This window comes from Cajanus cajan, chromosome 9 (genome assembly GCF_000230855.2).
Source record: "Cajanus cajan strain Asha chromosome 9, NIPB_CcT2T_4, whole genome shotgun sequence".
Lineage (NCBI taxonomy): Eukaryota > Viridiplantae > Streptophyta > Magnoliopsida > Fabales > Fabaceae > Cajanus > Cajanus cajan.
Genome location: NC_138525.1, coordinates 7,937,510 through 7,957,410, shown reverse-complemented (window position 1 = coordinate 7,957,410; position 19,901 = coordinate 7,937,510). Strand labels below are relative to the sequence as shown.

Sequence of the window (19,901 nt, the reverse complement as noted above, 5' to 3'; positions counted from 1 at the left end):
TTCGTCCCCGAAATTTACCTGAAAACAAAAATAGATAAGTTTCTCGCATCTTGCTTTCTAACTCTCATGTAGCACTTTCTTCAAAATTTCCTTATTGATGTACAACTCTATCAATCTCTCCAAGAAATGTCTAATGTTAATAAGTTCAAGGTGAGCAGACCTGGTAAGTCTATCCATTAATCCAAATAAGATCAAATTTCTTAAGAATATCATACATAACTATAACTAAATCCATAGATACAGAATCTTATTTTCAAATTAGAACGTCTAAAGGTTGTATTAAATCTGAAAGTTTTTGGTGTTCGACCTTAGCTTTCTAACATACTAAGCAAGCATACACAAATTCCTCCACTTCCTCCGTCATCTTAGGCCACCAAAACATTTTCTTAAGATATTGATACATCTTAGTAACTCCTAGATGAATACTAAGACTGCTCTTATGACCTTCTTCCAAGATTGCTCTCTTAAGTTCTGGCACATTTGGAATATACAACCCATCCTTAAATCTCAACACTCCATCCACTCCAAATTTAAACTTACTTTCTACACCTTGATTCAACTTCTCTACTTCTCTTTAGACCATCATGTTCCCGCTGCGCCACTCTGATACATTTCAGTAACTCTTAAATAAATGCTAAAAATATTCTTATGTCCTTTCTCTAAGATCATCTTCCTTAATTTTGGGTTTACTAGGCACATAGATTATATCCTTGTATCCCGAAACACCATCAACTTCCACTTGTAAAAGGCTATTTATATTCCTACCAATCTTTTTCACTTGGGTCACTAAGAAAGAATCTAACTCCTGAGTCTTCTAATCTCATTATTAATCCTTTCAACATATTCAATTCAATGTTCCTAAGGGTGAGCTCACACATCATGCTTAAGTTTCTAATCTACTCAATCAAACTCAACCCTTATATCATCAAAATGATAGATAAATGTTCATCCTACTCAGGACATTTGTCACCATATTAGTTTAACTTGTATAATCCTCTCCAATGATTAGGCACCTAATTGTAAGTTCACTATGTACTCATACTCGGTCTTCAAGTCTTACCACTTTATTTATACTCCAAGAAAACTCTTATTCACTACCTTGTCCTATAATCTCATACCTGGCCACCAAAATGAATCGACTAATATACTTATTCAATATCCTTTGAATAATCCATTCGTTAATCGAGTCATACATAGTCCCTTACTACTAGGAGTAATTTCACAAATCAAACTTAAATTCCTAACTTGAGCCAAAAGATATATCTCTTTGACCATAAAGAAAGATAAATATAGATATTTCCTATTCAAAGCATCGACTGCTATAGGTTTACCCAAATAACAACTAAGATTAAAATCTTAATCCTTACAATTTCCAACTATCTCTTCTATCTCATATTCAATTCCTTCGGATCAAACAGATATTTAAGATCCTTATAATCACTAAATATCTCAATAATGTTTCTAAAATCTCAAGCGTAACTATTACAACTTCTAATTCAAGGTAATTTCTCTCATGAATTTTTCATTTCCTAGATGCTTAAAAACATAAGTTACTACCTTTGCATCAATAATCCACCCAAACCTGTCTTCAAAGTCATCACTATATCCCACATAAGACTTACTAGAGTCAGGTAATATTATCACTAGTCAATCTTGCCATAAGAGTTAGAACTACTCTTATACTTACTATCTCACATAAAGACAATACCCCTCATAGTGAATGTAGTCAAGGGCAATGCTATCCTAGAAATTCTTTCAATAAATCTCCAATAGTAAGCCTCATAAAACTTTTATTCTCGCTAACTTGCTTAGATATCTCTCTGCTTAAACATAACTTCTACCTAAGACAGATTCATGTTCATCTTAACTGAAATTTACAGGGACTAGAAAACTTAACATACAACCGTCTTGGATATATCTTCACCTTCAACTACAATATGATCATATCACATCCTAAGATCAATATCACTAACCATACAACATTCACCATTTGATCCCTAAGGTCTTCTATTCACATATCGACATACATGCACATCAAGTCATATTAGAATGCCTACTTTAAACCTTCATATATATCATCCATAAGCATGTACATGAACAACCTTTACCACATAGCATCATATAACCTTAAACAACCTCTCAATCTACACGAAAACACCTCAAAACATGTCAATTCTTATCCTTGCATTGCCTACTAACCCGAAAACATTATTATACAGACTAACTTCTATTTTTAACAACTATCAAAGAAAACAACACATAAAGAGTTCTACTCATCCACGTGATATCAACCTATCACTAAGTGAATAGGCTACAACTCTTAGTGAGACATGAGATTTAAAAAAAAAAAAAAAAAATCATCTTCTTAGCTAAAGAAAACTTCAAAAATCACAACAAATATATTCAGTGCTTACAACTATACCTCTGATCACCAAAGTTGCTGTAACGGGAGTGCAAACATTCTCTACACACTAACGCATCAGCATCTATGCCACGAAATACCTTAATCCTTCCAAACTTACTCCTTTCCACCTGAAATTCATATCAAAGTTTCCCACTACAAATCTAAACCAAATAACTCACCTATTCAGTACAAAAGGCTTAGAAAATAAAATTTTCATGCAACCATCAAACTCTAAAAATCATCAACACTTCAATCTCTCCTTAAGAATACCAAAACTCCAATTCTCAACATACCTCATCTTTGGATTCAATTGCTACAACTATAGCTTTCAAAAATTTCACCAATCATAAATTCTTAATACACTTTAAAATAAATCAATGTCTTACCCAAATCTAAGGCCTCAATAGTTCCCACAATATTAACAACATATTTCGTCTACCACTACTCGCACATATGCTTGCAACACAAGCGATATTACTCAACCACCACTTCTTACGTAAGTATCAAACAATTAAGCAATCATAAGAATGAAGAAGAAAGGTCATAATGGTATTAGCTGACACTATCATGACTATCATTCCTCTAATTAAAAAATAAAATAAAATAAAATAAAAAATAACTTAACAATATCAAACTTTACAATATCAACACAAGGAGAACATCATCATCATCATTATCAAAGCAAAACATCATCAAAGCAAAGCATTACCAAAGTATACAACAAACAAAACAATGTCAGAGTACACAACAGAATCTCGATAAGTCACGGCCGATTAGATCGACCTGCTCTGATACCACTAAATGTGACACCCTCTACCCCATTATTAATATACAACAAATGTAACAATAAGATATTACTTTTCTTCTTTTTGGATAAATAAAATCTTTCATAGTTGACAAATATTTCAAATATAACAAGGTAGAAGATTCACATTCGTAACTCATAAATCATAACTCCAGTGTAAAAATTATAAAAGAAAAGAAGTTAAGATTTTCAATACAATTTAGTGTAAAACAAGAAATCATATATATACAAATAATAATAAAGGAAATATAAATTAACTCCAGTAAAGGTGGCAGTGCCTCCTTGTTAGGAATTAATTTATACTCCCAAATCATATAATAAAATATAACAAAAATGTACATCTTGGTCTTTTATCAAGAACGTTCAAATTACAATTCTTAACATATATTTTCCTTGAATTATACACTTTATCTACGTTATCTCTTCGTTAGAAATTACAAAGAAGGGAAACTAAAGTTATTAAAATAATAACATATTAAACTAAAAATAACTATGCCCCGATGTCACATCCTATCAGAGCATGCCCAATTGAAGCCTTTAAGCCTCATCACCAACATCCCCATGATGTTGATTATCTGCAACATAATTTAAAACATATACAAAAACAACAAAGGAGTGAGAAACATCTCACTCAGTTTCAGGTGAAGAATAAAGGTTAGATAGCACACACACACACAACAAATATAAGTCACATGTAAACAATACACATACATCATCAATATTACAAATACATTCATTTATCATGCAATGATGTCATGGACTCATCTCATAAATACATGCATGTGGCGCCATAAGGAAGTTTCACATATCATCACTGGTGACCCTAAGGCACACCTGCACAACTGTCGGTGACCCTAAGGTACACCTGGTTAGCATATCATCAACTGTCGGTGACCCTAAAGTACACCTGGTTAGCATATCATCAACTGTCGGTGACCCTAAGGTACACCTGGTTAGCATATCATCAACTGTCGGTGACCCTAAGGTACACCTTGTTAGCATCAACTGTCGGTGACCCTAAAGTACACCTTGTTAGCATGTTACATCGTGGGTGACCCTAAGGTACACCTTGTTAGTCGTGGGTGACCCTAAGGTACACCTTGTTAGTCGTGGGTGACCCTAAGGTACACCTTGTTAGTCGTGGGTGACCATAAGATACACCTTGTTAGTCGTGGGTATGCGGCCTCAGCGGCACACCTGGAGTAATATATGCATATGATGCATGTCATACATTCATAATCTCATGGACTCAACATTTAACTTGTTACATAATTTCATTTATTACATCATGTCCTCATTTGTCATAGTCTCATAATCATAGTTTGTCTCAATAGTCAATTCTTAGGTCTCATGTCATTTGTCCATATTTCACAAGGTCATGTCATCAATACTCCTCATAAGGTCCGCATAGGTATTCACAGAGAGCATTCTTGTTCATATTAAAACTCATTTATTATTAACATTAATTTCATACTCATTTATTACTTTCAACAAAGACAAAGGTAGAGTAAATAGAAAATCAGACAGAACAACGACACTTTCAACAAAAACAAAGTAGAATAAATAGAAAATCGGACAGAACAACGACACCTTCAACAAAAAGCAAAGTAAAGTAAATAGAAATTTAGACAGAACAACGGCGCCTTCAACAAAAAGTAAAGTAAATAGAAATTAAACAGAATAACGACAAAGGATTGGGGGCCAATCCGACAAATAACTATCCAACAATTATCCCTACACCCTTGAGCGAGGTTCTCACTCCCCCCCTTACCTGGATAGGCGGAGTTGGAACTTGGGCAGGGTCTCCTCCTCTGGATCCCCTTTTTTTCTTTCCCTCTCTCTTTCTTTCTTTCTTTCTCTCTCTCTCTCTCTCTTCTCTCTCTCTCTCTTTCTCTTTTCTTTCTCTCTCTAAAATTTTCACTTCTTCTTCTCTGTACCAAATTTTCACCCCCTGCCCCTATTTATAGGCCTCCTGGCGCAACCGGAACGGCCGTACTGATTTCGGAACGGCCCGTTCCGGATCTTTCAAACGTGGGCAAATTTCTCAACTGGAACGGCCCGTTCCAAAATCGGAACGCCCGTTCCCAAAAAGCAGAACGGCCCGTTCTGAAACCAGAACGGCCCGTTCCAAAACCCAGCAGAACGGCCCGTTCTCCCTCCGGAACGGCCCGTTCTCCTTGTTGGAACGGCCCGTTCTGGGCCCGTTCCCAACCTAAAATTTTAGCTTATTTTAAATGCTCAGAACGGCCCGTTCCACTTTCGGAACAGCCCGTTCCGAGTTACTCAAATGCCCCTAATACCTTTATAAAATTACGAAAATGCCATCAATAATTACGAAAATGCCATTACTAATAAAAATATCCTTTTAAGGAAATTGGGGTGTTACATCCTCCAGCATTATCATAATTCAATCCACCTGCATTCGTACACCAAAACTAACTACAAAAGAAAGAGGAATGAGAAACATCTCAATTCAACTATCAATGCAAGTTGTTAATGGGTAGTCATACACATACAACAATAATTATGCATATATAACAACAATATTGTAGCTCACAGTTTATACATTCTTAATTCGCTATTAATCAAGGTACAACCAATGACGTGCGTATATTTCAAGATACAACGATGTTCAAACAATACATATCATCATTCATCACATTCATAATTCACAAGTAATTAAAAATGTTACAATCATGTAATGGGCAAGACTCCCTGATTTATACACATGTGGTGCCAATAAAATCGCATATCCTGACCTAAAGGCATGAGTAGCTTAGGACATCATGCTAGGTCACAACCCTTATGGCATTCTATATTGGGTGGACATACACCAATGGCGCATTTGGACAATCGTGTCTCACAAATTCCACCACATGTGCACAAACAGGTGAGAATGGGGCTCCCAAATCCAATTGTCCCTTAGGTCATAAACCTCCAAGCTTTTACACAAAGTGAACCTTCCCTAGTAATAACATATTTAGCATCGTATCCATCATAAAACACATTATGCACATAATGCATGTTCATATCAACCATGTTCACAATTCTTAATTCACAATGACTACATCTTTGTTAGGCAATTCATCCAAACTTTCACACTGCTAAGTTAGACTTAAACTTGATCACATGATTACTCGCACATTTGTCACATAACACATATCTCATGATTTAAAGGTTTCACAGAAGCAACACACATGTTCTTATATTACCATTTTTCCACATTACCATCTTAAGCACACATACTTCACTTATCGTAATCAACTAGTTCATATGGTTCACTTATCTTAAAGTCATTCACGTTCACTAATTAATTACATGCAACTTAATTTGCAGGCAAAAGATAACGCTCAATGTGGGGTGCCTTGCGTCAACACAATCAAGGCCAAGAGCACTTTGTGCTTTATAGGGGAATCACATCCAACGCAACCATTCCCACACCCGATGAATTTCGCAATAAGGAGCCCTTGGAGCTCTTACACCCAATGTAACCATGTTCATGCCCAAAATTAATATCACTACGAACACTTTATGGCTCTCATGCTTAGTGTGGTCCATCTTGTGCTCGACATGATTGTCATAGAGAGCCCTCAGTCACTTCGCTCTCGATGGCCCCATGTGGCGCTTGATGTTGTATCAGTAAGGATTTTCTGCATAATGTACAAATTACAAATGATACAACCTACAAATGTGACTCTACGAAATTATGTGATATTATGAGATCTACAACATAATTATTTTATTTTACTTTGTAGGCTTCCTATTCACCTTTATTTCTTTGTTAATTTGTTTTGTATTAATTCTTAAGGTTCTTCCAATAACTTACAAGTACTCATAGGTTCATAATTATAAACAATCTCACATATTAGAAACACAATTATAATATAATATCACAATTAGAATGTGAGGGAATTAACATATACCATAAATTTACTGTCACAATCAAAATTGGGTTTACCTTCTCAAGCATCACACACAGACAAATGACGGGGGCCAATCACACACAGACTCAAAATGAGATTCTTATTCCCCCTTACCTTGATAGATGTCAAACTCCACATGTGTATCCTCAAGGTCGTCTCCAACTATCTCTAGTTCTCTTTATTCTTCAAATACACGAGCGCACATTAATTTATAAAGTGAGACAACCTAACTTTACTAATATATTTATACAAGGAAATACTAAATCATATCCCGCATATAATCTATTAATAAAAGTTTGTTATCTCACCGTTTATTATTATCCTTCTCTAAAAATTTAAATAATTATCTATAATAATTATTTTTCAAAAATATTAATTTTTTTATCAATAACTTTTGTTATCAAAATAATTCCAATTAATTAAATTAATGTATATTTATTAATTTATTTAGAAAAAATTATGATATTACAAATATGGTGAAAAAAAAAAGTTAAAAATCTTGATTTTGGAATTAAAACTTAATCTTCAAAGACCAAACCAACCCATTAAACGTGATGCAAATTTGATTTTACCCTAAACTTTAAACCAAACCTTCAACACCCCTAATTCCATGAAATGGGTGTGCAAAATCATTAAAGGCAAACATCATAAACCTTGTTTATAATGAAACACACCAAATACCGAGACTTAATAGTGTTGGAATTTCAATAACCATGTAATACACGAGTATATACATGCATCGGTACATGTATTATACAAATATAAATATAAACATGTAAATAAATATAAATGAAAAATAATAAACAATTTTTTTTATATATATTCTCTTTAATCCTTTATATATAAAAATAACTAATCCATCAAAATCAATAAAAATATTTACGATAGTTAATTTTTATTAATATCACAGAAATAAATTTTATTTTAAAAATATTTTTTGAATTAATTAATTTAAACAGTTGATACATTAAATAATAAGAACTGATCCAACGGATGCTGGGATGATTAAAGATACAATTTCTTTTACCGATAAATATAATTTATATTATTAATAGATTAATAAATATATCCACTTATATCAGGGTATAGAAGTAATTTTCAATTAATACACTTAAAGTAAATATTTGTATATATTCATACATCTATGTATGTACTCATGTTCCATGTCAAAATATTATCATTAATCTAACATCGAGCCTAGTCTTTCTCCATTCTATCTTGAACAAATTGTTTCCGATAAGATTAAGATGCAATCTCAATACTGTTAGAAAACATTATGAACCCAGTAACTCACATATGTTTTATTAATTTTTTTGTTTATAATACGAATATCTCTTAATCAATGATTGGAGATCAATTTCTTCAAGCCTAAAGAGCACCAGAATAAACGTTTACATACACTTGATCAAGAATAAGATCTTTACAACATACTTTACAAAAAAAAAAAAAAAAACTCAATTATTTATAGATTATATATAAGTTAACCTCTAAAAATGTATTAAAAATATATTTGCATTCATAAAACTTTTTTCGCGATGGTGTACTTAACACTTTCGACTTCTGTATTAAAATAATATTTAATAAATAAATATGATGTATACATATGTTGGTGATTATGTCAGTAAAAAAAAATTATTTATATTAATATAATGCATCATCTACCCATAAAAATAAAATATAATACATGTATCGATGATGCATGTATCATAGTTCCGTTTCCCAAGTGCTCTCAGTTAACGCCGACCTGGGCCCCTGAGACTCACTGTCTGGGAAACGCGAAAACGTCAATGGCAATGGCAGCTGCTCATACCACTCACTTCACACTTCGCAGCGCCAAACCCTAGCTTCTGAGTTGTACAGATTCTTATCTCGCGTTTCGCTCCCTCAAATCCGATCCTGTTCCTCTTCAATTTCGCTCATGTTGACATTTATCGTCGGAATTTGCAGAATCTGAAGAACGACAATCCTCTCCTCTCTCTCCCTCTCTAAGTTCCTCTCATTTTGCTGCAATCGGTATTCTTCTAATCCTGCATTTCGCATTGAGAATTCAGGAATGATCGTATGTGTTGAATCGCTTTTACTTCTATTTTTATTTTTCATTGCATGTCGTTTTCTTTGGAACTTCATATCTGTACACGGAATTTCGTTGTCAGTTATCATTTTGCTTTTAGGAGTTTGGCCATGGTGATGACTGATAAGATAAGAGTCCGCATTTTTTTTTTTTGAAATATTTTATTTTCCCTTTCTTATATTTCTTCCAATGCTTGCTATGGCTGACTTGTTTTGAGTGAACAGTTCTCTCGGATGACTTTACTGTCTGACACGTGGATCGTTGTTTAGAGACAATTTCAGTTTCCGGACAACGAGACGCTGGTTTCTTGTTCATTACGCCATGGCTGAATGATTGGAAGTGTCTAAGGGTATATAAAAATTAGAAAAGAAAAAAGAGATGTCTCTTTGCTTCCATTCTTGGATCGTCTGCTGAATTTATAACATCCGTGTGAACTTTGAGAACTCTTCATTTTATTATGTTTTGGGGCTTGCTAACTAGTGCCCTTAAATTAGTGGTTAAGGACTCCATTACAAAATCAGTATGTAGAAGGTTTTTATTGAAAACTAGATAAAAGTTACATGGGAGAGAGTATGTTATATTTTTTAATAAAAAATTTCTACTTTTGATTCCTCAACCAATGCTCTTAACCATGACACTGATTAGCATTTTCCTTATGTTTTTCTTATTTTGATTGTAAGTTGTTTACCTGTTTATTGACTTTGGTTTTAGGATGCATATGTTCATGCTTTATTTTTTCTTCCCTAAATTATTCGATTCCATAGTTCAAGGCAAATTCTGATTTCTAAAATAGCAGTGAAGGATATTTGAATGTACTGGCTACCAAGTTTTTAAATTGCGGTAGTGGTTGTGATTTTGTTGCGATCCTTGATATTACTGGAAATTGTGGCCACAATTGCGGTCACATGTGGTTGCAGACACAGACACCCCAAAAACCTTGACGTTGTAGTTGAATTGAAATTGCAAATGTGGACCATTTTCTCAAAACCTTGCTTGCTGCTTTGTGATGATATTTATTGGAAGTAATCTGTAAAACAACATAACTGCTAGCACTAACAGTCTGACGTTAATTTTTATCTTTCAGGTGCCATAATATTAATTCTTGCAGATACCGTAATGGCTCACTGCTATAACAAGGATAATGACACAAGTGCATCTCAATTAAGTTGGTGGTATGTAGATATATCTTACCAAGAACTTAAAAAGGGAAGTTACAAAGTGAAAAGCTCAGATGATACTTTCATTTGTCCATACTGTCCTGAGAGAAAACAAGATTATAAGTACAGGGAACTCCTTAATCATGCTTCTGGAGTTGGTCGGAGTAGTTCAGAAAAGAGAACTGCAAAAGAAAAGGCTAATCATCTGGCCTTAGTGAAATATTTGGAAAAGGATCTCGCGCATATGGATGGCCCATCAAAACCTGTAGATAAAGGTCTTCCTGTTAATGAAGTTACTATAACAAAATTTCAGTCCAAAATTATTTTCTTGTTACTTATGCTGAAACTTGCCAATTCACGAGGATATTTAATGGAATAATCTGACAAAGTAACACGACAACAGTCAGCACTAACATTATTCTTTTTTGTCTTTCAGGTGCCAAATTAAGCCTAGGAGAAACAGCAATGACTCACGGCTCTAATAAGGATACTGATATAAGTGCATCTCAAATAAGTTGGTGGTATGTAGATGCATCTTATGAAGAACTCAAAAGTGGAAGTCACAATGTGAAAACCTCAGATGTGACTTTCATCTGTCCATACTGCCCTAGGAGAAAACAGGATTATTTGTACAGGGAACTCCTAGAACATGCTTATATGGTGGGTCGGAGTAGTTCTGAAAAGAGAAGTGCCAGAGAGAGGGCCAATCATCTCGCTTTAGTGAAATATTTGGAAAAAGATCTTACTGTTATGGATGGCCCATCAAAACCTCTAGACAAAGGTGATTCTCCTGTTAATGAAGTGGCTATAACAAAATATCAGTTCATGATTCTTTTTTTTATTCCGAAGTTACTGAATATGTAGAAACTTACCAATTCACAATTATATTTAAGGAAATAATGAAAATATAAACAAAGCAACATGGCAGTAGCCAGTACTAACACCAATTTTTTTGTCTTTCAGGTACCAAAGTATTAAGCCTAGGACAAACTGTAATGCCTCAATGCTCTAAAAAGGAGACTGATATGAGCGCATCTCAAATAAATTGGTGGTATGTAGATAAATTTTACAAAGAACTCAAAAACAGAAATCACATTGTGCAAACTTCAGATGAGACTTTGTCCTGTCCATACTGCCCTAAAATGAAAAAACAGGATTATGTGTACCGGGAACTTCTTGAACATGCTTCTGGGGTGGGTCAGAGTAGTTCACAAAAGAGAAGTGTCAGAGAGAAGGCCACTCATCTGGCACTAATGAAATATTTGAAAAATGATCTTATGCATATGAATTGTTCATCAAAGTCTGTAAATGAAGGTAACCCTCCTGTTAACATGGTGGGTCAAAGTAGTTCACAAGACAGAACTGCCAAAGAAGACACAACTCATTTGGCTTTAGCAAAATACTTGAAAAAGGATCTTACTAATGTGAGTGCTCCATCAAAACCTGTATATGAAGGTGATCCCTCTGTCATTAATGAAGTGATTGTTATTGATTATGCTGTGATTGGTTAATTCAATTCACTATGATATATAATGGAAGTAGTCTGTGAAGTGACACTTTTTTTTATATCAAAATTAAATATCTGCAAAGAAACATGACGGCAGTCAGTTCTAACACTGTTTTTGTCTTTCAGGAACCATAATAGTAAGGCCAAGAGAAACTGTATCTGGTTGCTGCTCTAGCAAAGATAGCAATATAAGTTCATCTCAATTTGGGTCGTATGTAGATAAATCTTATGAAGAACTCAAAAAGGGAAGTCACAATGTGAAAACCACTGATGAGACTTTCACATGTCCATACTGCCCTAATAAAAAGATAAAACGGGATTATGTGTACAGGGAAATCCTTGAACATGCTTCTGGGGTGGGTCACAGTAGCTCACAGAAAAGAAGTCTCATTGAAAAGGCTAATCATCTGGCTTTAGTAAAATATTTGAAAAAGGATCTTATGAATGTGAGTGCTCCATGTCCATCAAAACCTATGGATCAAGGTGACCCCCCTGTAATGAAACAATTATAACATAGTTTCTGTTTCTTTTTCCCTGTTACTGAATATGCAGAAATTGGCCAATTCACAAAGATACTTGATAGAACTAATCTATAAAGCAACATGACAACAGATGTTGCTAACACTAATTTTTGTGTTTCAGGCACCATCACAATAAGGCCAGGAGAAACAATGGGTCACTTCTCTCATAAAGATACTAATATAAGGGAATCTCAAATAAGTTGGTGGTATGTAGATAAAACCTATGAAGCACTGAAAAAGGGAAGTCACAATGTGAAAACCTCAGAGAAGACTTATTCATGTCCATATTGCCCTAATAAAAAGAGAAAACGAGATTATGTTTACAGGGAAATTCTTGAACATGCTTCCGGGGTTGGTCAGAGTAGTTCACAAAAGAGAAGTGCCTTTGAAAAGGCTAATCATCTGGCTTTAATGAAATATTTGGAAAAGGATCTTATGATCATAGATAGTCCACCAAAAACTGCAGATGAAGGCAGTCCTCCTTTCAATTCTGAGAAACAGTTTGTGTGGCCATGGACTGGGATTGTAGTTAATATTCCTACTAGACAAACAGAAGATGGACGATTTGTTGGGGAAAGTGGTTCCAAGCTAAGGGATGAATACCGAAGTAGGGGATTTAATCCACGTAGAGTCCGCACTCTTACAAATTTTTGGGGTCACTCTGGAACTGCCGTTGTGGAATTCAATAAAAATTGGACAGGATTAGATAGTGCTTTGGCATTTGAAAGAGCATATGAATTAGATCATCATGGGAAAAAAGACTGGTTTGCTAATACTTGGCAGAAGTCCGGTATTTATGCATGGGTTGCTCAAGCTGATGACTACAAGATGAACAATATCATTGGGGAACGATTGCGGAAAATGGGGGATATCAGAACAATACCTGAACTTATGGAAGATGAAGCTCGGAAGCATGATATACTTGTGTCCAGTTTGAATAATTCTCTTCAAGTCAAGAAGAAACAATTAAAGGAGGTGGAAGAAAAATACAATGAGTCTTCATGCCGCATGGACATTGTAATGGGAGAAGTAGATAAGCTCACTCAAAATCACAATCAAGGTATTTATTATTGTTGAATCTAAGTTGCTTCTTTCTCTAATTTGGATCATGACTTGTTGGTTGTTTGTTTTTGTTTTATTTTTCAGTCATAAAGGCCCAAATCTATGATGAAATCACTAATTTGTTTACATCAGTACAACTGTCGAGTGCTAGTTTATAGATCACTGGATGGAATATGATTTTAATAACTCTTTTGGTAGAATCAAAGTCCATAAACCACAACCTGCTGTTGCATTCGAAGTGGTTACACTGTAGAATTTATCTATGTAAAAATAATTGGTTTGCAAATGGTCTGCTAGATTTTGGACAACTCATTTATGATATTTCATTGTTTTTAAATGATGCTGAACTATTTTAGTGATATTGAATTATGTCATGATTGCTTGTATTCAGAGATGAAGAAGATACATTCAAGTGCAACTCAACACTTTCAGAATATTTTTAATGGTCATGAAAGGCTCAAGTTACAACTGGAATCTCAAAAAAGAGAACTTGAGTTGCGGAGAATTGAATTGGAAAAACGTGAGGCACGTAATGAAAGTGAAAGAAAAAAGTTGGAAGATGAGATGATGGAGGTGTGGTGTTTTTCTTCTTATTGTTGAATTTCTTCTACCATGCTGTGATTGAGATGCTTGTGAAATGAAAATTGAAGGAAATATTATTTAGATGTTTTAGTTATTTCACTAGAGGAGTTGGCAATCAAGGTTTAACAAATTTTCCACTTTTACTTAGTTTGATAATCACTTGATCATTGGAAATCATTTGCAGTTGACCTTGTGGAGAACTAAGCCCAAGAAATTGGAAATATAATCAAATTGGTTTCTATTATAGTAGGCAGTCATAAATTCAGTTGACCTTGTGGAAAACATTTTCGCTTTGAAAAATTCTTTCTATTTTTTGCCTGTCATAAATGGACTGCATGAGATGGTTTCTGTCAATGAATATTGTAAATTTCTTCAAGTGTGTCCCTCTTTACTTGTTTCTTTGTCTTTTTGTTAGTTAAGATGTTGAATGTACTTTATTCTAAGGTGGATGTCAATAATAATAATATGAACACCATTGAGTTGTCATATGTTAAGGAGTATAGATGAAATTTAGGAAACGGAGGGCAAAAATAAAAGCCATCAATTTAGAATTGTATGTCCAAGAATTTCACTGGAATTTTTTTATTCTATTTTTTTTTTTCTCTCCAGGTAAGGATCTTACCGTGGAAACAAGAAGTTTGGCATTATCTTTTTTTTTTTGTGTGTGTGTTTTTGAAATCCTTTAATAATGATGTAGATTAGATTTTTTGTAGGATGTTATGTTTAGTAATGTTGATGTCTATTGTCTTTCCAGAATGCATTGAGAAACAGCTCTCTGGAAATGGCTATTCTGGAGCAACATAAAGCCGGTGAAAATGTTTTGAAACTAGCTGCAGATCAAAAGGTTTGTGTTGCCTGTTTTTGTGTTTTTTAATGGCTAAAAGTATCATTTTCCACATTAGAATAACTGGTTGTTAATGTTATCTGACAATCTATTCATCCAGCGGCAAAAAGAACAACTCCATGCTAAAATCATCCAGCTTGAAAAACAACTGGATGTTAAACAAAATCTAGAATTGGAGATTCAACAACTGAAAGGAAAATTAAATTTCATGAACCACATGGAAGGTGATGGAGACTCGGAAGTTCTGAATAAGGTGGATGTTATACATAAGGTATTAAGAGAAAAGGAACAATCGCTACGAGATTTAGATGCCTTGAACCAAACACTGATTATAAAAGAGCGTCAGAGCAATGATGAGCTACAGGAAGCTCGAAAAGCATTGATTAATGTAAGTGTGTTTTTCTAACCAAATATATCTTCTATTCTCATAGTGATGATTTTGTAAGAACATTTCATTGAATTCACTCATATTTGAATTATTGGTTGTCTGTAGAATATGCTCCAGCCATGTCTTAAATGATGATTTTTCTTGTCCATTTAAATATTTGTAAAAAGGGACATGATATTAATTTATTGATAAAACTTCAGTGCATATCACACAATGGCAGTAAAATAAAATTGCTCTGATGTACAGTGTTATAAACTTTCATTTGTGCAGAGCAAGATAGCATTGTGAATGATTCAAGTAAAATATAGACCTCATCATGGTTTCTTTAACATCTAATTGACAATCTGACTATTACCCAACAAATATCTGATGTATGAGTCAATGTGATTATGCTTATGCAGAAGAGACCTATAAGTGTGGTGAATAATGGTGTCTTTTAAGAGAGTTGCTATGGTGTACCCAGATAAATCTTAAGGGTTTTGTTACAATCTTTTTTGGGCAAATAGTTGAATTAGTTTGAATACTAAGAAAGAGAATGTTTCTCAATAACAGTACTAAAACCCTTATTCTGAGGATACCATAGAATTTCTTGTCTTTTAAACCATAGTTTCCAAATTTGCTCAGCTCCCCTTCAAACCAAAAATTGGGACATTTGACCCAGTTCACAGTTCATTTTCAAACCAGTTTGCTGCCGTTTGTGTATCAAGATGCAACTACTGAAGTACTGATATTCCAAAGCACAAGCACACTGTTGTCTGAAGGCTCTTGATATTCAAACATCATAACAAGACACATGGTGCTTCCGGCAGCACAGCATGGTATTGGGATGTTGAATTAAGGGGGGGAGGGAGAGAGATAGAAAATAATCTAGAGAATTTAGTTGCGAAACAACTTTCTTATTCAAGAGAATGTAATAGGTTCTACATGTCATTCATATATAGACTTAGTGAAGGCTATTTCTAGAATTATAATACGTGATGTTACTCCCAATACACTAATTCCCATTAACATTAAATGCATTTAAATGTGAGAGGCATTAACATACTATTTTTTAGGTACATAAAATGCCATTATTTGCAACATGAGACATAAGGTGTAAGCCATGCAACCATAGAAAGAAACAGAGGAGAGAGAAAGCGGTAGGGTTCTCCTTACTTTGTTGATTTCATGAAGGAGAAAATGACTATTATTTCTTAAATTTCAAACATATATGTATGCATAAATGTAATTCTTTTAAATGTTTTGGGAAAATTTTTATTAAGATCATATTAATTAATATTTCAAAAGTAATACGAAAAACCCAAATAGCATATGAACTATGTATACCTCCCCTTCCCACATACCGTACAATAGGGGTGGCCTCCCTTTCCCATATATTATACTTTTGTTGTAGGTACCGTCTATCGTGTACAGGTACCTGTGGTCCTGTACCGAATAATATGGTGAACCGGGTAAAATGTTTAAACTGAGATGGTGTGGGTATATTCAATACTCATTTGTTACAGACTTTGTACTTGTAGCTCTGTGATTTTATGCTTTGAATTTTTTTTTTTTTTCAAACCTTAATGGAATTTTATCTGTTGCAGGGCATTAAAGAGATATCTTGTCGTGCTAATGTCGGTGTGAAGAGAATGGGGGAGCTTGATATTAGACCATTCCTTGAAGCTATGAAGGAAAAATATAATGATGAGGATGCAGAAGATAGAGCTTCAGAACTGTGTTCGCTGTGGGAAGAGTATATTAAGGATCCAGACTGGCATCCATATAAAATTACTATAATTGAAGGGAAACATCAGGTGTGCCTTACTTAAGCTTATACATACCACTATTAAGTCTAAATGAAATCTGGCCTTTTCTGTTGTAAGTTGCATCTTTCTGTATGTTGTTTTGTTGTCTGAAGATAATGAATTTCCTTGAAGGATACTTAGCTAGAAACAGGGAGATTAAGAAGCTTAATCCATGTACCTTTGATACTAAATAATTGGTTAGAACTATTTGGCCTCTGAAACATGTATTTCTTTCAACTTGTGTTATCTGAAGAGCATTTTATTTTTATTATTTCACTTTCAAATCCATGTTTTGCAGAAGTATATAGATGTTTTTGGTCTGATTGATTTTACCTACCTACCTACTACATCCATATATGAACTTTGATTGACCTCAAAATTGGAAGAAAAATAGTACCGAATGTCATTGCTATATTAACAATTGTGATCCGCATGTAGATCGTATAATGGTTTCAGATGATTAATTTTAGAACTAAGATACACTTTGTATGTTTAGGGAAGTTGAGTAGGATTTGTATTAAATGAGGTCATAATGTGGTTGGAACTGGGCATCTCTAACTTCATAAGTGGGTTTGGTTAAAACATGACCAGCAGGGATCTCCAGTTTCTATTCGTCTCTGCATGGCCAACTTGTTTGGCTCATTCCACTAGTTTGGGACGATATATTTTCAATATATGTATTTGGTCTACACAATGGTTTTCATATTCATTTTAATCTAAAATTTATTGCACTAGTTCTCTAATATATGTTTTTCAAACTTGTCTGGCTTCATGTTTTTTTCAACTCAGGAAATCATAGATGATGGAGATGAAAAGTTGAAAGGACTGAAAAATGAGATGGGTGAAGCAGTCTACAAAGCTGTGGTGACAGCTTTGACGGAGATAAATACATATAATCCAAGTGGGCGGTATATAACCACTGAATTGTGGAATTATGAAGAGGGAAAGACAGCTACCTTACAAGAAGGAGTAAAATTGTTATTGATGCAATGGAATCTACATAAACAAAGACGGGGGACGATGTGAAGACTGGTATGAATCTAATTTAAGACAGTACAATTTTCTTTAGAACTATACACTTTTAGAAAGAAAAAGATTTTACTCGTGTGATTTTGTTACTGATAAAGAATTGAAGACTAATCACCGAGGGTGCAGGCTGCATCTTTTCTTAGAATATAGCTAGATAATTTAGAAAGTTTTGATTTTTTTTCTCCTACCTACTTGATTGCTGCTTCAATGTTACCACGGAATAAAATGCTGACGGGTTGATTTGGTTACAGAAATAAACATGTTGCTTTCCAAGAGCTAATTGTGCTTTGATGCCAAGCTGCAACATCTAAGGGCTGTGAATATTTTTTTAGGAATACAGGTTTATTTAAACTCATTTAGTTAAAATTATTGAAATTGTATTTAAACTCGGATTTATCTGATTACGAAACTGTATTTATAACAATTATGCTTGTTGTTTAGGTCAAGTTCCATCTTATACCTAAACTTCCAGTTTGGGTCCCTGAAATTGTGAAAACATTCAATGTAAAGAGTTGAGAAATCATTAAAAAAAAAAAAAAAAAAAAGGCTATTAAGGTAGGCTACAAGTTATTTTATTATTATTTTTTCCTTCTAAATTTGCAACAGAATCTGAGCCATATCCCAACACAGCATATTGATATTGATTTCGGTCTCTTTCTGCATGTTTCATCATATTTGATAAACATCATATTCGATAAACAATCTGTCATAGTATTTTCTGTTAACTTTGTTCCTTGTCTTTGATTGCAAGATTTTAAAATTAAGAAGTTTTAGGCAAGTAGCATTTTATGTTACTTCATTGAAATTATTGATGAATTTATACCCTTTTATTTTTCCTCACTATACGTCTCTTCAGTTTAGGAAAAAACTATTCAATTTTGGGATGTGATTTTGAACATTTTGTTTACTGGTTCAAGACATGAAACATGTTTATAAAAATGTAAATATCATAAATAATCAGAAAATCAAAAACTTTAATATTAGATTTTTTTTTTTTGGGTTAATTTAGCCTGTGGTAATCATTTTTTACATGTGTTTTTTTTTTCATAAGGTCAAGACACGTGACGAAAGGTTACTAAAAAGTAAATAAAGTAATAATGAAAAGAGATTAAAAATGAAAATTAGGAGCCATGTCATGTCAAAATTCTAGTGGAACAACTTTATTATTATAATAACATTCCTTTAATCCATATTTCAAGTATTTTAAATAGAAAAAAGTTTAGTATTTTTTTTGTAAAGGTTTAGTAAATTTAATATAATTAAACTAATAATTGAGGAAAAAATATTTTTTATAATAAAAATACTGGCGTATTGCCCAACACTACGAAGTGTGATTTACGTTTTTCCAACTAATTAAAAATGAGTAATAATTATATACTCTAGCTTAATAATAGCTTTTAAAAACGTTCTCATATATAATGTAGGAGCAATACATTTTTTAATATACCCTTCCTATTAAATTCTTAAAAAAATTTATTAGTTATAATTTATTGGAAAAGACGATAAAATTTGATAAATAACAAGTGGGATCTACATAATTTTAGAATTTTAATATAAAAAAAGGGATCATGTTTAGAAGAAATATGTTCCTACCATTTTTCTTATTAATATAAAAAGTGAAAAATCGCATGTGTGGCATATATATGAACCGTGCACCCATATCCATGTCACATTGATAACTATGAGAAGATAATACGCTTGACATGGATTCAATTTCAATGAAGCATGCAGCCAAGTGAAATTAATGTTCGAAAAAAAAATTTCATTGCGATTTGAGAAAATAAGGAGTGACCATAACATGTAAAGTCAATTTAAATTTGA

At 33.5% G+C, this 19,901-nt stretch overlaps 1 protein-coding gene across 3 annotated transcripts; it reads left to right on the top strand.

Moving 5' to 3' along the window:
- The first annotated feature begins 8,821 nt into the window (after nt 1-8,821).
- LOC109814043 (protein INVOLVED IN DE NOVO 2) lies at nt 8,822-18,083 on the top strand. Of its 3 annotated transcripts, XM_020378371.3 has the most exons (12): nt 8,824-9,145; nt 9,428-9,552; nt 10,288-10,635; nt 10,797-11,141; nt 11,324-11,815; nt 11,994-12,350; nt 12,510-13,448; nt 13,842-14,023; nt 14,787-14,876; nt 14,977-15,264; nt 16,851-17,060; nt 17,841-18,083. In XM_020378371.3, exons 3-12 carry the CDS (start codon nt 10,320-10,322, stop codon nt 18,075-18,077), a joined length of 3,456 nt encoding a protein of 1,151 aa, XP_020233960.1. In that variant the 5' UTR covers nt 8,824-9,145; nt 9,428-9,552; nt 10,288-10,319; the 3' UTR covers nt 18,078-18,083. The 3 variants fall into 3 exon arrangements, 2 of the variants coding, with proteins under 2 accessions (XP_020233960.1, XP_082920614.1); XR_002241046.3 differs by lacking the exons at nt 9,428-9,552; nt 17,841-18,083 and adding an exon at nt 16,320-16,403 and having other exon boundaries at nt 8,822-9,145; nt 16,851-17,054; XM_083064488.1 differs by lacking the exon at nt 9,428-9,552.
- Nucleotides 18,084-19,901: the final 1,818 nt, after the last annotated feature.

Excerpts from the sequence above, each read along its gene's own strand:
- LOC109814043 (XM_083064488.1), top strand. The coding sequence starts at position 10,320 with ATGGCTCACTGCTATAACAAGGATAATGACACAAGTGCATCTCAATTA. Across the intron at positions 11,816-11,993 it reads ATCAAAACCTGTATATGAAG|GAACCATAATAGTAAGGCCA; the intron begins GTGATCCCTCTG and ends TTTGTCTTTCAG. Across the intron at positions 14,877-14,976 it reads AACTAGCTGCAGATCAAAAG|CGGCAAAAAGAACAACTCCA; the intron begins GTTTGTGTTGCC and ends CTATTCATCCAG.